The sequence below is a fragment of the Ictidomys tridecemlineatus genome, chromosome 7 (assembly GCF_052094955.1).
Source record: "Ictidomys tridecemlineatus isolate mIctTri1 chromosome 7, mIctTri1.hap1, whole genome shotgun sequence".
NCBI classification, from domain to species: Eukaryota; Metazoa; Chordata; class Mammalia; order Rodentia; family Sciuridae; genus Ictidomys; species Ictidomys tridecemlineatus.
Window position 1 is genome coordinate 163,639,837 of NC_135483.1, and position 15,072 is coordinate 163,654,908.

General features: G+C 38.6%; 1 protein-coding gene across 2 annotated transcripts in view; it reads right to left on the minus strand.

Moving 5' to 3' along the window:
- The window catches only part of Satb2 (SATB homeobox 2), a 178,698-nt gene that overhangs the window by 23,532 nt on the left and 140,094 nt on the right, over window positions 1–15,072 (minus strand). For both annotated transcript variants that reach the window (XM_078017803.1, XM_078017802.1), the window contains one exon: window positions 11,813–12,010. In XM_078017803.1, the coding sequence (XP_077873929.1) occupies window positions 11,813–12,010 (198 nt within the window). The remainder of the gene's footprint in view (window positions 1–11,812; window positions 12,011–15,072) is intronic.

A 15,072-nucleotide genomic window follows, 5' to 3' on the forward strand; every position in this document is an offset into this window, starting at 1 on the left:
CACTTTCTATTCATAATGTCTGTCCACTCTGGTTTCTTTACATATGTGGAAGGGAAAGAGGTAGAATTCCAGGTGATGACACCAGGAATAAAGTCACTCACAAGAAGTTAACCCATGTTATTCTCAGCATAGAAAACCCAGCCAAGAGTGTCCCGAGATCTTAACAAATTCTGCATCTTTGCTCTCCCTGTCACCATAAAATCCTTAAAAGTCTGTACTCTCATTTCCTTGCTAGCCCACAAGCAACTCAAGACCAGATAATATTTCTGTTCCTTTGAGTCCATTATAGGTGAACACAGAGCTGTAGTTATAGATGCTTATTTAATGCTAGAGCAAAGGGACTCAAACATAGTTGCCGCAAGGCAGCTTCAGAAATTCATGGATTCCAATCTGCTTCAACTTCAGCAGAAGTCCCAGAGATTGCACAGAAGCTCAGTGGTCTTTTTTGCTTTTTAAGTTTAAGTACATTAAGGAAAAAAGAATAGTAACCAACTTTTTTTTATACTCAGTGGCACTTTATTGTGCCATACAGAGGAATTTTATTCAGAACTAAGAAGAAAAGTTCTCATTTTGAAATAACTTATAATGGCTTTTAAAAGATTTTTAAATGTAGAAAGGACATAATGAAGCAAAACAGCTCTGAGTCTCTCAATCTGTCTCAAACAATTGTATAACATGCAAACAACAGAGTTCAGGCATGCTCTCAGATCTTGCTATTGTAAAATGTGCGGAGACCACCCTTGTTAACTCTGGGTTCTTTTGAATAAATATTATTCCCTTTATCCTCAGGATTAATCTTACTAATGCTCAGATTCTATTGACATTTCTCATTTATAATTCCCATAAATTTGAGGGTTGTTATGACTATTTCCAGAAATTTTAAGTGGCCTCTGCAATATCAGAGCTCCAATTCCAGTGGTAGCCCTAGAATTTAAACCCAAGTCTTCTGAAGCTAGAGTGGACTTCCCTCTTTTTCATCTTGGTTCTGGCAAAGCTATAGTTTCAGTCTACTTGGATGAGATCTTTGACAATTTATATCACTTAAATTTTAAAAGAAAGGAATAAATGTTAAAAGAAATGTAATTTTCATTTGGACCTTCAATTTTTATTGAGACATTTTAAAATCGAGCAGTTCAAAATGTTTTATCCAGGCTGAATTAGCAGGTATTTGTGGATCAAGTTATTTCAGTTTTATCAGGTTCCCCATAGGTAGCTTCACAAGTCCCAGAAAGGTTGCTGGGGCTGAGTTCCCAAGCTACATTCCAGCTCTATTTCCAGTGCAATCATCTCCCAGTTTTATGGATTTGTGTAATCACACCCAAGTCAGAGTATGTGAAATAAAGGTCCAGCACTGACCAAACAGCCCAACGATGGGAACTTCATCCACACATCGCCCACATCCCTTCTCTGTAGATGTGCATTTCTATTTCTTTTGCAAAGACCATGAATATCTTTCACATCAATAATGACCTACGCAGGAGAGACACTCTGATAGAAAATTTAAGGTAGAAATGTGAAGCAGACTCCTATTATCCTAGAACAGTATGTGGTTTTCTGCCAAACATCTCACTATTAGGAGAGGCTAGTTTACACAACTCATCTGCTAAGGGCCAAAGCTCTAATCAATGCATCCCAATGAGCTAAATGGTTTGGTTGGTGGACCAAAAATGAATTGGCCTTTACCCAGTGCTAAGTAATAAGGTTGCTACTTGCAGAAATCACTCTAGGTAGAGAGGATAAATATGAACAAGACAAAAAAAAGAAAGAAAAAAGAAAAAGAAATGTCCATGTGGTCAGGCAAAATTATAGATGGAGTGGACACTCTTACTTATCCAGTTGTTTTCCATCAGAACTACGTTTTTAAATGCCACTTGATCACTAATCAATACATATAATTCCTTGCAGTGTTATAAAAATCACTGTAGACTCCATATGATAGGTTCAGAAGGTTGGTTTGCTTTGGTAATTTCAAATAGCCATTTTTTAAAGGTAATATTGCTTCTGAGAAGTTCAACTCATTTTAGAGATATTACCCAGTTCATTCTAAGCAGCTAGAAAAAAACTGCAGCCAAGAGATGCAACCCAAGGTCAGGACAAGGAGAAGAAATAGAACCTATGGATCCCACTAAGTTATAGTCTGAATTTTGCATTAATTCAAGGGAGCAAGGGGGAAAAAAACCAGAAATCTGTTTAAAAATGCACTCTGAATAAAGGAGAAAATTACTTAATATCCATGTGAAATTCTGTTTCATTCACTGTTATACAAGTGGTGCCTAGAATAATACCTGGCACAAAAAAAGGAGCTCGACAAATACTTATTGAATGAACAAGTAAAAATGTGAAAATAAAAACGACCAGTCATCTCAATCATGTCTGTACCTTGAAGCCTGAGAACAGGTTTATTGATCAATTTTAATCCTCTTGTACTAAAGCCACACTTGGTAGGAATCTAGGGAAGCATCAAGGAATGCATTTTCCTTCTCTCAGATAAAACGTGAGGAGGCCCTTGACCAGGATGACACATGTCTATCTGCAAGGGTCCTCATTTTGGCTTAGGCTCCCCACTGTTGCTTTTCCTAGGTGGAGAGAAATGGCAGTCTATATTAAAACATACTTCCTACCTTGGTCTCCTTATTTTCTCTTTCTCATTGCCTCATGAAGCTCACATTTAATGTTTGTCCCTTCACAAAATGTATTAGCCATTGCCCTTTGGTTTTTCAGGTTAAAAAAAAAAAAAAGAATGTTTTAGAATATTCAAAAGAGGGAAGGGAAGGAGAAAAAGGCAGGCAGGCAGGCACAGAAACGTGGAGTTGACCAAAAGAATAATAGTAAGAATGTCCCCTAGCAAATCCCATGGCATTTTTTTTTTTTTTAAAAAAGACAACCGTGCTTTGTGCTTCTGGTATGCTGTTTAGTCTTATTTTCCTATCAGATCATCAAAAAGAGATCGAAATGCCAAAGGTTTTGTATTATATGTACTTTTTGTATTATATGTAGTTTTATTTAATATCATCAAGAGGAAAAGAATACAAAAACGTGTCTAAGAAGTACCCTGCTGTCCCAAAACTTTAAAAAATAGGCAATATTTTATTAATATAGAAAGACAATATTCCTAATTAGAATAAGTTATACCCCATATATGTATACTATGCCAAAATACATTCTAGTGTCATGTACAACTAAAAAAAAAAACAAATAAATTTAAAACAAAAAAATAATGTATATTAGTGATTTTGTGGTTTCTGAGCATCAGACAATGTGGAACTTGATCTATTGGTAATGATGTAAATAATAAGCTAATTCTGATTCTTCCCTTTACCTATGAGGCAGTGTAGGCCAAAAGCCTTCTGTTTAAATGTAGGAATCTAAAGAACAGGGAGTGTATAAACCCAAAGAGAGAGTAGCAGCAAATATACTGCTTCTCAAAATGTAAAATATCAAAATTAGACTACTATTTAAAGAGACACAGCAAATATGGGAGCACTGGTAACTTAAGAAACCAAGGTTCCTCTGTCCCCTTAAGGGGAGGAAGACTGGGAAAAGTGGAACCCAGCTGTCTGACATTTTACTTCCAACCAGGGGCTGATCTTGGATGTTTAATTTGGGAAGGTGATGTATTATGAAGTTTCAGCCACTCAAGGGGAGCTCTGCTTGGCAAAGACACTAGAATGATCCCATGAAGAATGAAAAGTAAAAAGCTAATTCCAATTATTAAAATGAGAAGCTAATAAAATGTTGAAACCACTCCAATGGAAAAAAAATTTTAAGTAGACTCAAAAATGACTACTATAAAAATTTAAAGTTTTCGTCAGTATCTATAGCACAGTGACTAAATATGGGGAAATACACGATGGATGTTAGAAAAATTGCAATGAAATAAAAAGTTATAATACTCTACAAACACACAGAACTTAAAAATACCCCTGGGCACTGATTTCCTGCTATTTATGTATCCATGGCACTTCACATTTTTGAAAAAGGTCATATGACTCTCCCTTGATATGAATTTATACTAGACTTGTTAATCATACTTGCAACAAACTATCATGACCAAAAGGCAGGTTCCCAGTGGCCATACTTTCCTGAAGGGGCCCTAACTTTCTGGCCCTAGGTTGCCCATCTATAAGTTTTCTGTAAGTGGTCTAGAGCCAGTTGGATTTCTACTTCCCATTCTTCTTAAGATTGTTCTGGGATTTTGCCTAAGAAAGCTCTCCCTTTAAAATGCAGTGCCTTCCAAATTAAGCATTCAGACTACTTGTTGGAAAATCAATATTAAGAAAGCCTGCCTTCGTGGCGATAAGATGGACCAGTCAATTTCTTTCTCAAATGAGTTTAAAGTGGTAAACAGGGAGTAGGCAACAGAAGCTGGGCTTGATAAAGGTCAGGAGAAAGATCATGAGATTGAGCAGGAATCAAGGGCAGGCCAAGGTTTTGAGGAGGCCAAATCACAATTTAGAGAAACTATGAATATTATTCAGAAGTTACATGATAGACAAATATACAATAAATGGCAAGTGAGGTGATGGTTGGAAGAAAATCTTCATAGTGGGAAGAAGCTGACATGGGGACGAGGCTGTAATGTTAAAGATGGCCAAGGAGAAGGCAAGCCATGAACAGCAGCTGCTGAATCCCTAGTTCCAGGCTTGAGAAATCTGACCATCCTCAGAGTCCTGGATTTTAATGAAATTCTATCATCTTCAGTTTATTTGATATTTCTGTCTTATAAAAGGAAAATTAAAAAGAAAAACACCTTAGTGAAACTTTAAATGTAAAAAAAAAAAAATAGGCAGGCCTACTTTCCCTAAATATCCAGAAAAGACACAGCTAAGCCTAATCTACTGACTAGCAAATTGATAATCTGCTTCAACTTTCTGATGTTTTCAGTCAGGGGAACCTATTCCATAACACCTTGGGAAGAAGGTGAACCCAAGAATAAAAAGAACTGATTACAAATGACTTTCAACTCTCTATATTCTTGAATAACAAATTTTAAAACTTAGACATGTTGAAGAACTGGTAAAAAACAAACCAAGAATACTTTTAAGTTGAATAAATACATGATGGATAACAAAGTATTAGTATGAAAAAAAGTTAATGTGGCCTCTAAAGTTTTCCCAAGTGAGAACCAACTTCTCTGTACCCAACTGATGCAATATTTCACTAGAAGTGGCAAGGGTTCTTTTGCATCTCTCCTCAGGACTTGAGTTGGGTTTCAAAACTCTGGAGCCACATTTAAACAGCAGGCTTTGAACAGGAGTTTGGAATAAATCCAAGGTGAAAAAAAAATTCTAATAACCTGATTATAGAATTTGCAAACATCCTTAATCAATTAATTAGCTTATTTATTTTCCTGGAAACTGTTCTTTTGGAAGCAAATTCATAAATCAAGATCTAGTCTGTACAAGTAAGAGTAGGAGAGCAGGACTGAATGTTGTTGCTGAAAGGCAGTACCCTCAAGTGTTAGGAAGGACAGTCACATTCTAAAGTTATCTTAAAACTGCAAAAGCAGTTTGATGAAATGTGGAAATTTTACTCCTTTTGGTTTTGGCATCACACTGATGAGTTATATAATTTTCACTACAGTAAGTGTCCTTCAAAAAAGAAAGCTCACAAAGCTACTATTCAGTTGAATGATTAAAAATAAAATGATATATGTTAACAGTTTTGTATAATATCAGGCAGCTAATAGTAAGTGCTTGGGGAATGCTGGCTATTACCATTTAGAACTTCTTTCCAGCACGCACACGTGCGCGTGTGAGCGCACGCACACACACACCCCTCCAAAGGTGAACAGATGTGAATTTAAGTTCTCACTTTGGGCAAATAACTAAATTTCTTCAACCTTCAGTTTCTCATCTGTGAAAGTAGATGAAAAAAACAACCACTCTCTTAGTTTTTCATAATGACTGAAGAAGAGAAAATGTAAAAAAATCTCACTTTTTGGAGAGTTTGGTTTCCAAAAGGCTAGTTGCTGCCAGGGAAGAAGAGGAGGAGGAGAAGGAGAAAAAGGAGAGGTGTCACTGTTATTATTACTACTAGATTTTGTGCAGGAGAACCTCCAGAATCAGCCTCAGAGATATTATGATTCTTCATCTTACGCTGTTCCTGGGGCTTCACAACTAAAGCACCATGGGCACTGTAGGCTGGGGAAGCCTGTTTGGGTGATTGTCCTGCACATTGTGGAATATTTGGCAACATCCCTGGCCTTCATCCAGTAGATCCCAGTAGCCCTTTCAAATTATAATAACCAAAAATGTTTCCAGAAACTCCCAAATATCCCATGGTAGACAAAATCACTTCTAGGTGAAAACCATTAGTGGACACCAATGACAGGAAGTCTGTGTCTCAGAAAATGCAGAAAATTCCCTGAGCGATTGGCAATCCAAATGAGTAAAAGCAAAATGCTGGTGTCTGGCTGTCACCGGCCAGGTCTCACATTCTTACTCAATGTAGAGCATGGAATTTTAAAACAAGTACTTGTCAGGAAACCACATAGCAGCAAGCTCAGAATTCCTGAACTTACAAAATAACTGATGGAAACCCTGTGGTGGAAATACAATAAAGCAATAAAAGCACGAACTACACAGACCTGAACAATTTGGCAAAAGCTCCCTAATCAACCCCACTCAGAGACCTAGTCACAGTATGAGAGATGTCCTTTCTTCTCTAATGCATTCTGAGAGAAGTGTGGTCAGAGGAAAAACTGGGTGCCAGAAATGCCTGTGTTTCATTCAGCTGGGGATCCTGGCTTCAGGCAAGGTTCAACGACTGCTCTGGTTTTTCCAATTGTAAAATGGAGTTGGTAATAATGAATACCCAGACCTAACTACTTTTTGATTCTAGGAGAGGATATCATTCACTATAGGGCCTCAGGTCATAATAACCACGAGGTGGGAAATCATTACAACCACAAGAAATAATTTTGTCCCCAACCTTTTATAGCAGAAAATAGAATTTATTTCATCTTTTTTCATGGAATGTTTTGGTTTGGCTTGGTTTGCTTCACCATGTCTCACCTCTGTTGATCTTTGTGCTGGCCACATTGAACTACAGACATAATGTAGGTTAGTATTTTTCAACTTTCTTCCCCATTATCAACACCCCATGGAGGCTTTTTAAAATATTTTTTTCCTAATCATTTCCCCCATTTCATAAAACTTTAATGCCAGAGATAATGCTAAATATCTCTTTATGTATTGAATCCCTTTGGAGGACCACAAACCACATAAATCTAAGATTTTTATGCTTCCTAAGAACCACTTTTTACCCGCTAGGGGCAAGGTTGCCCTCACTGTGGATCCAAAAGCATAAATGGATTCAGTTAACAAAGTGTGTTCAAAGGCCAGAAGGCCAGCTTGTTCTCAGAAATATTTAAATAGGGCTTCTGGAAATTTGGAATTCCAAAAAGAAACTTAAGAGAAGTCAGATAATTCAATATGACAGAAAGCGTCCCTAAAGAGACTGGATTCCCAAGGAGGAACCATCTTACTCTTCAACAATAGTCAAGTTTCTGGGGCTCACAATACTCCTTGTTGGTACCAAATTCATCATGGTCTCAGCTGCAATCCTGCCTCATTTCTGAAGTGAAATTCCATCAAACATGCATTTATTGGTAAGTATGTGAAGGATTGTGTCCAGTGTTAAGATTATAAAAATAAATGATATGTACTGTCCACCATCAAAAAGTCAGAGACCCGGGCAAAGGCATTTGTAGCTTTGGTATAGTAACTTCAGATATGGGGATGGAACCACAGAGGCCAGATGGCCTCATGGGGGCAAAATGACACTACAGATGTGAAGCCTAAATGAATGGAGTAGACAGGCTGTATGAGCACAAGCATAGAGAGCAGGTGATGGGGATCTGGGCAGCAGGATGTGAGTGGGTTCCCTATAGGAAGAGTAGAGCTCCAACCATGGGGCACTCTGAGTCAGTCTATGGGTCAGATCTTTAAATTTTCCAGATTTTATGTTAAATCTCCTGACTTTTAAACATGGGTTTACAATTTTAAAACTTTAAAGGGCTTAAAAGAGAAATATGTGCAGGCAATTAGCAGACTTCCCATCTGTAGACTCTATCTGTCCACCATTGGCAAGAAAACCTTCCTCTTATTTGTAAGGAGAGAGGCTGTAACTCCAAAGGACTTGTCAGCATCACAGAACACACCAATGTGGAGGGTGACAGGAAGCTCCTTATTTGATCTAGTACATCTGTGGGGCCCTAACACAACAGATTAAACCATCAAGTCCTTATGCACAAACATCACTGCCTCTTATCTTCTCCCCTTAGGAAAAATCAGGGACTAGTGTACTCAAATTACCTAGAGAAATGTAAGTGGCACTTTTCCATGACCAGTGGGGAGGACAGCTCTGCATTTTATTGGGCTGCATATGTGAGAAGCTCTTGATCATCAGCAGTTCAACTCATTCTTCACAATTTAGTAATGGCACATTTTCCATTTAATTATGAAATACAGCATTGCCAAACTAATATCATCCTATGTATGAATTTTAAAATCTCTAAAAACATAAGCAAATATAACTCCCTAAAATCCTAGCTGATACAAGAGCACAAGTGAATTCCAATGAGTCCAGAGACGGCTTTTGGACAATTACAGACATTTTTTAAGGACTTGGTATCTTTTTCAATACAGTCCTCCCCAAGTCACAGAGGTTATGCCAGCTAAATTCTTCAGTCTTAGGAATTCTGATGACTGGTTTCAGTTATTTTCTTCATTTTTTCACATTATAACTGCAATAAATAATTAATCCACAGCTTTGCATTTTGCTGACAAACATAAATTCAGCAAAGCAGTTGTCAGAGACAGGCACACTATGTATAAAACTAAAAAAAGTGATGTACCAAAGATCAAGGTCAAAGGGTAGGATATTTTCAATGTGCAGGAAATTACCTTGTTTGTAAACTCTTTAGCTAATATCTGAGGGATAAGTATAAACTTTCCCCCAAATAAATGAATTTATGTAAGTAATATCAGAATTTAATGTTAATAGCCACAAAGTACTGAAAACTGAAATGGAAAATTATAGACTGATTCTTGCTTACCCATTAAATGTTGTCAGCACAGTATCTAATTCTGACATACTAACATAAAAGATAATAAAACTCATAAATCAATTGGCTGTCTGCTTCTAAGATACTTCATTCAAACTAGTCAATTGTAAAGCAATTAACCGTAAGCTGGACATCCTTTTAGCTATATACACACGAGGCTCACACAGACAATTTCTGGACAAGGATTTAAGACCAATGGTATGGGAGCCTATCATTCAAATTAGGTAATCTTCAATCATAATAGAGACTGGGTTTTCATGTTCTTATCTCAAAATTTTCTAAGCTTTCAACTTAGATCATTATTGTACTATTGAAATGGGCCTTTCACTAAGCTCTAGAAGAAGTCAGTTTTTCTCCCTTGGACATAGGATGGACCATGCAAAGTCAATGTCAGTGGTTCCAAAGGCAACCTATGGCCTCGTGCTAGTTTAGGACAGAAGTCTGAACCAGTTTACATCACAATGAGGGGGAAAAAAAAGGAGGGGGCAATAGCAAGTTTCTCTGGCTGAATTCATACTGTTTGTATGGTCTTTAGTCTAAAGCTATACATTTAATTTCTGTGATATTTAAAATTATTAGATTTTATGAAATGATACTGATAATAAATGGAAACTTCCCTTGACTTTTTCAAATAAATTTATTTCCTAAAATAAAAGACAACTTATAGAGGTCCCTTTTTAATTCTAAGAAGTTAAAATTTCAAAGTCAGAAAACCACTGCTCTATGTGACTCAGTATGCTGGTCTAATTATCTGCAGGGAGGTGCCCTAGTGTTTGGATGAGGCCCCAGCCAGGAAAGGACTAACACTGGAAAGGGGGAGGCTGGGTCCTGAAGAGTAAGCCTGTGGTTCAGCCTCCTGGGAATGAGTGACTCTGCCACCCACTAACTATGCACCCTGATCCTCCACCCATCCCAGGTTCACTGCAGACACTGCAAGAGACTTCCTAGATGAATCCGTCAGCCTAACAATTCACTTATGGACAACTCACTCTACGAACTCAGCCTTGGAAACTGACCAATGATGGCATGAAAGCATTGACTGAGATGTCAATATATGGATGAAAAGTGACCTGATGGACCGTTAACTTCTGGCTTCTCCCCCAGGCATGTGAAGATGGAGCAAAGGGAAGGGACACAGACACTTTGGGGTGTAATTCACCACATTCTTCAATGCCTCTCTCCTATTACATCTTTATCAAGAAAACATAGCACACTCTTTCTCATCTTCTCTTCCATTCTTCACTTTTACTCCTTTTTTTTTTTTTTTTTTTTTTTGGTGCCAAGAAATGAACCCAGGGGCATTTAACCACTGAGCCACATCCCCAATCTTTTGTTGTTATTGTTCTTTTTAGATATATGGGACAGGAAATTGTATTTTGACATAAAATATATATATATATATGGAGTATAACTTATTCTAATTAGGATCCCATTCTTGGGGTTGTACATGATGTGGAGTTACACTGGTCATGTACTCATAAATGAATAGCAAAGTTCTGTCCAATTCATCCTACTGTTTGTCCTATTCCCAACCTCTCTCCTTTCCTTCATTGCTCTTTATCTAATCCAATGAACTTCTATTCTTCCCTCTCCTCCTTATTGTGTGTTAGCATCCACATCTCAAACAGAATATTCAGCCTTTGGTTTTGTGGGATTGGCTTATTTAACTTAGCATGATATACTCCAGTTCCATCCACTTACCAGCAAATGCCATAATTTCATTCATTATGGCTGAGTAATGTTCCATTGTGTATACATACCACATTTTCCCCAACCTTCCTTCCTTTCTTTCTTTTTTACTTATCATTTTGAGATAGGGTCTTGTTAAGTTGCTTAGGGCCTGACAGAGTTGCTGAGGCTGACTTTGAACTTGCCATCCTCTTGCCTTGGCCTCCTGAGTTGATGGGATTAAAGGTGTGTGCCAGTTCATTGGGCCCACATGCTTGCACTCTTGCCTCAACTTTTCCTTTGTACACAGGAAATTGAGAGAGAGGCCATAAAAGGTCCTCTGCAGTAGCAGCAGGGACTGATGCTACTGGGCAGCAGAACTGAACCCATTCATGAGCAAAATTCTAGGGAGTCTCACCACAGAAACCTAGCTAATACTTCTTGAAAGTAACTTATTTTAGAATACAGAGTCAGTAAACTCAGTTAATTTCAGGAAAAAAAATAGTATTTGTTTCAATGAGAGCAAAAACTAAGCCAACAGAACATGCTACCCAAAAGGAGGCAGATTTCTAAAAGAGGAAACTAAAGACAGCAAAAACTCAACTTAAAATTCTAAGAATCTGTCACAATTTTTCTCAAAAAAGGTTCAGATGAGTTCAAAGGTAATCCTCAGGTCACATGGCTATGATCTCACCTTTACCAAATGTTCCGTGGGAAATTTTGGATTGAACTCTTTCTTTCTAAAGGAAAAAAAAATACTAATGGAGAACGTGTTTTCTGATTGGGAGATTTAATTTTCCATAAGTGCTAGGGCTTCATAACCTCACAAGTAACATGCTCTGGGGGAAGAAGACTTCTTAGTCATTTTTCTCTGTGCACGCGCGCGCACACACACACACACACACACATGTACACTCATGCAGTGCTCATTGTGAAAATAAGGTCCTCTGTCAATGGGCATGTGGCATATGCGACCAACCCACAGGAAATGGTGTGGTGTGCCTCTCTGACCACTGGCAGCTGGGGCAGGCACAGGAAGTCCTGTGTGTTGGAGGAAGGGGGCGAGATGCTGACCTGCACTGGCTCAGGTGGGAGCTGGACCACGTGCTGCATGCGCTCACTGTGATGATGCCGTGACTCCTCTTCGTAGATCACATCCCTCTCATGCTGGGGAAGGTTCAGGAAACGACGGATAGTACACAGGTTCTCCCAGAGGGTGCGGTTTTCTGGGCTTGGGTTCTCCTTCCAGCGGAGTAGTTCGCAGAGCCAGCCCTAGAGAGAGGAGGCCACCTGAGTTAGCCTGCAGAGTGGAGAGCAGCTGAGTGGGCCTGGAATTGAGGTAAGCACCATCCCACCTCATCATGTTTTTCCATCAAAATTGTTCCCACCAACCTGGGGAGATACTGAAAAAGTGTGATTCCAAAAACCAACCAGTGCCCACATAGGTACTTATGCCAATGCCTAAGAGTCTTCACTCCTGGAGCTTATCAGGTTTCCTCTAGAATATATCCTTGATTACAGTTTCAAATAGAACTCTCTAGATCCTCGAGTCAGATTACAGTTATCCAATTCTCAATAAAAGGTAACTTGTATTGGTCAGCTATAACTTTTGCAAATTACCAAATTTACTAGCGTTCCAATCTAAGAAAAGAGTGAGGATGAATATGTATCATAAGAGGACAAATTCTAAAGAAGAAAAAAAATGTCTACGTGTAAATAGCACTGAATTTTTAGAGAAGAAATATTCTTACAACCATTAGCAACTCTGCATAAGAAACAATAGCCCTAGTTAGAATGAAAAAAACAAATGTACATTTGCCATTTGCTCATTCTCTGGATGCCTTGGGCTCTAGGACCTCTTAACTATCATCTTGCTACCACAGCCACACCTGCAGGAAGGTAGGCAGTTGGTCAGGTCACACCTGCAAATGTCTATCTCCCCACTCTGGCATCCGGATGTTCTCTCTCTTGCAACTGCATGAGAAAGAAAATGTAATGCAAATACTGATGGATTATATGAAAATAATACAGAGGATGCTGTCAACATCGCTCACTGACTCATGTCAAAATATTTTACCCAGTAGCTTTCTAACCCATCATTTCTAAGCTACATTGCTAATTTTAAAAATAAGAACTATCCCATATCACGCCTCTTGCAAGAGTAAAAATTTTTCTAAAAAGGTACATAAATAAACACTACTGATTTTGTGAAAAATAAATCCCAAACCTCAACATTCTATATCATAACTTGTAAGCCAATGAAAGTTCCTGACACGCACCATAAAAAACCCATATAATATCATAAGCCGTTGTTTGTCTAACTCTCCACTGTGTCTTCTGCCTTTACCCAAAAAAAGGCAAGATTTGATTATCTCCGCTGCATCAGCCAAGACAGCAACACCAGCTGTTCTCATTGTGCAGCCTCTTCCTCGCGGCCTCCATGTTAATAACCTGATCATTCCATTTTCTCCTTCAACTGCCGGCTGCAGCACCGCGAAGAGACAAAAACCCAGGCCCATCTGCAGCAGCTGTAGGCACTGAACTGTGAAGCCACTGGGGATTTATAAACTAATCTGTAACACAACACTGCCTTGTTTTTACAAGTGAGAGGCCACATTTGCGCAGACCTGATCTTTTCTTGCAATAAACTGGGAGCTTGGGAGAGTTAGAGGGTTAGGAAGAATGAAAACAAGATATCTTATCATTTGCTTGGAAATATTTTTCCAAGCATTTTCATACTTCCTTTTTTTTCCAATTCAGTTAAGAGATAGGTAATGGTTAAATTTTCAAGGTGCCATGTGTATGAAAAAAAAATGAAGACAAATTTTTATTCCTACCAAAAAATAAATTATATTTAAATAAAAATCTCCTGGTCCCAAAGTATTTCCTCAAGGGTTTCTTCATACAAAGGAAAGAATTCTTGAAATGAAAAATAAACCATCTGTAGGAAAAAAAAATAAGCTCCTATTTCTCTGTCTTTTCACAGATCTGAATAAGTCTCCAACTGAACTCTTTCAAATGTTTCAAACAGGTATGTTTAACATCTCCCAGGGGAAGCGATAGCATAGAGACCAATCATTGAACGGAAAATAAAAACAAAAACCTACATCTGTTAAAAGATGAAGTTCTGAGATAGCCAGACCTTAAGGAAGACAGCACCTGCTGTTCCCCTGGAGGGATGAATTGCATTGTGGGAAGCCACAGCTTGAAAAGGAGACAGGTGACAGCTGAGTGGTATCTCCACTTATGACACTTGGAATGTCTCACACAACATTCATTGCCACGTTTGATTTATATGCACTGTTATAATCTGCACTCATTACAATCACTTAGAACAACACTCCGGGCCTCGTTATGGACTGTGTGCTGTCTGCCATCAGTCTTTAAGAAGTGTAGTGCTCAATTTGCCCACTGACATGCAAGGTCTTGACCTTGAAGCTATTAGGGAGCGGATTAGACACAAGTGTGATCATGTGTGCAGTCATAAGCAAACCAAATTAATTTCTGGCATAGGGAAGTAGCCAGCAAGACCCTGTTCTTAGGGCACCAGAGAACTTCTCAAATCCCTGATGGAGCTGAGCTAATAGCATGTTTAAGGGAACCCGGTTTTGAAGATGAAGCACATTCATGGTATTTAGAGGGTTATTAATCTAGTTTCCCCACAAAGTGTTTGCTTGGCTGATCAGATTAAGGGATGGAGGCTTCAACGGCACACCCCCACCACAGCAGGCCCTAAGAAATCTGTGCTACTTCACAGCCTTGGACATATTGCACCATGTGTACCCAGCTGCTTCAATAATTAGCTTATGAATGTATCAGCTGGTTCTGTGATTTTTATAAATAATAACTAACCTACGGAGCAGAAAGACTGTCGAGAGCCTTACAGTAGCACAAAATCACAAGGTACTCCTAACTCTAACTTGCTCTTCTACTGAATGCTGTATTCCCCACCAGCAGAGCCCCTGTGACGCCATCTATGAATATTTATTTCGTATCTGAGATGGCGTTATATTTTTTTGTCAGTTTTCTTCACAGCAGCCATGATTTGATTTCACTGGCTCCCTTGCCCACTCCATGTATCTGCTTACGGATCTTCAGGAAATCTATTCTACCTCACTTCCCCTCTCACCCACCATCTTCCTATTCACATGATCCTTCCACCAGCCCATTTGGGATGCTTATCTCTGTTTTCTCAATAGGGTGTCTTATTAGCTTGTTTGGTGGCTAATGAACGTGTGAGGAAACGTCATGCTGTTGCATGAATACCCATGTGTAAATTGTGAGTGAACCCATCACAGAAGAGATAAAGGGTCCCCACTTTGGGATTTTTTTCA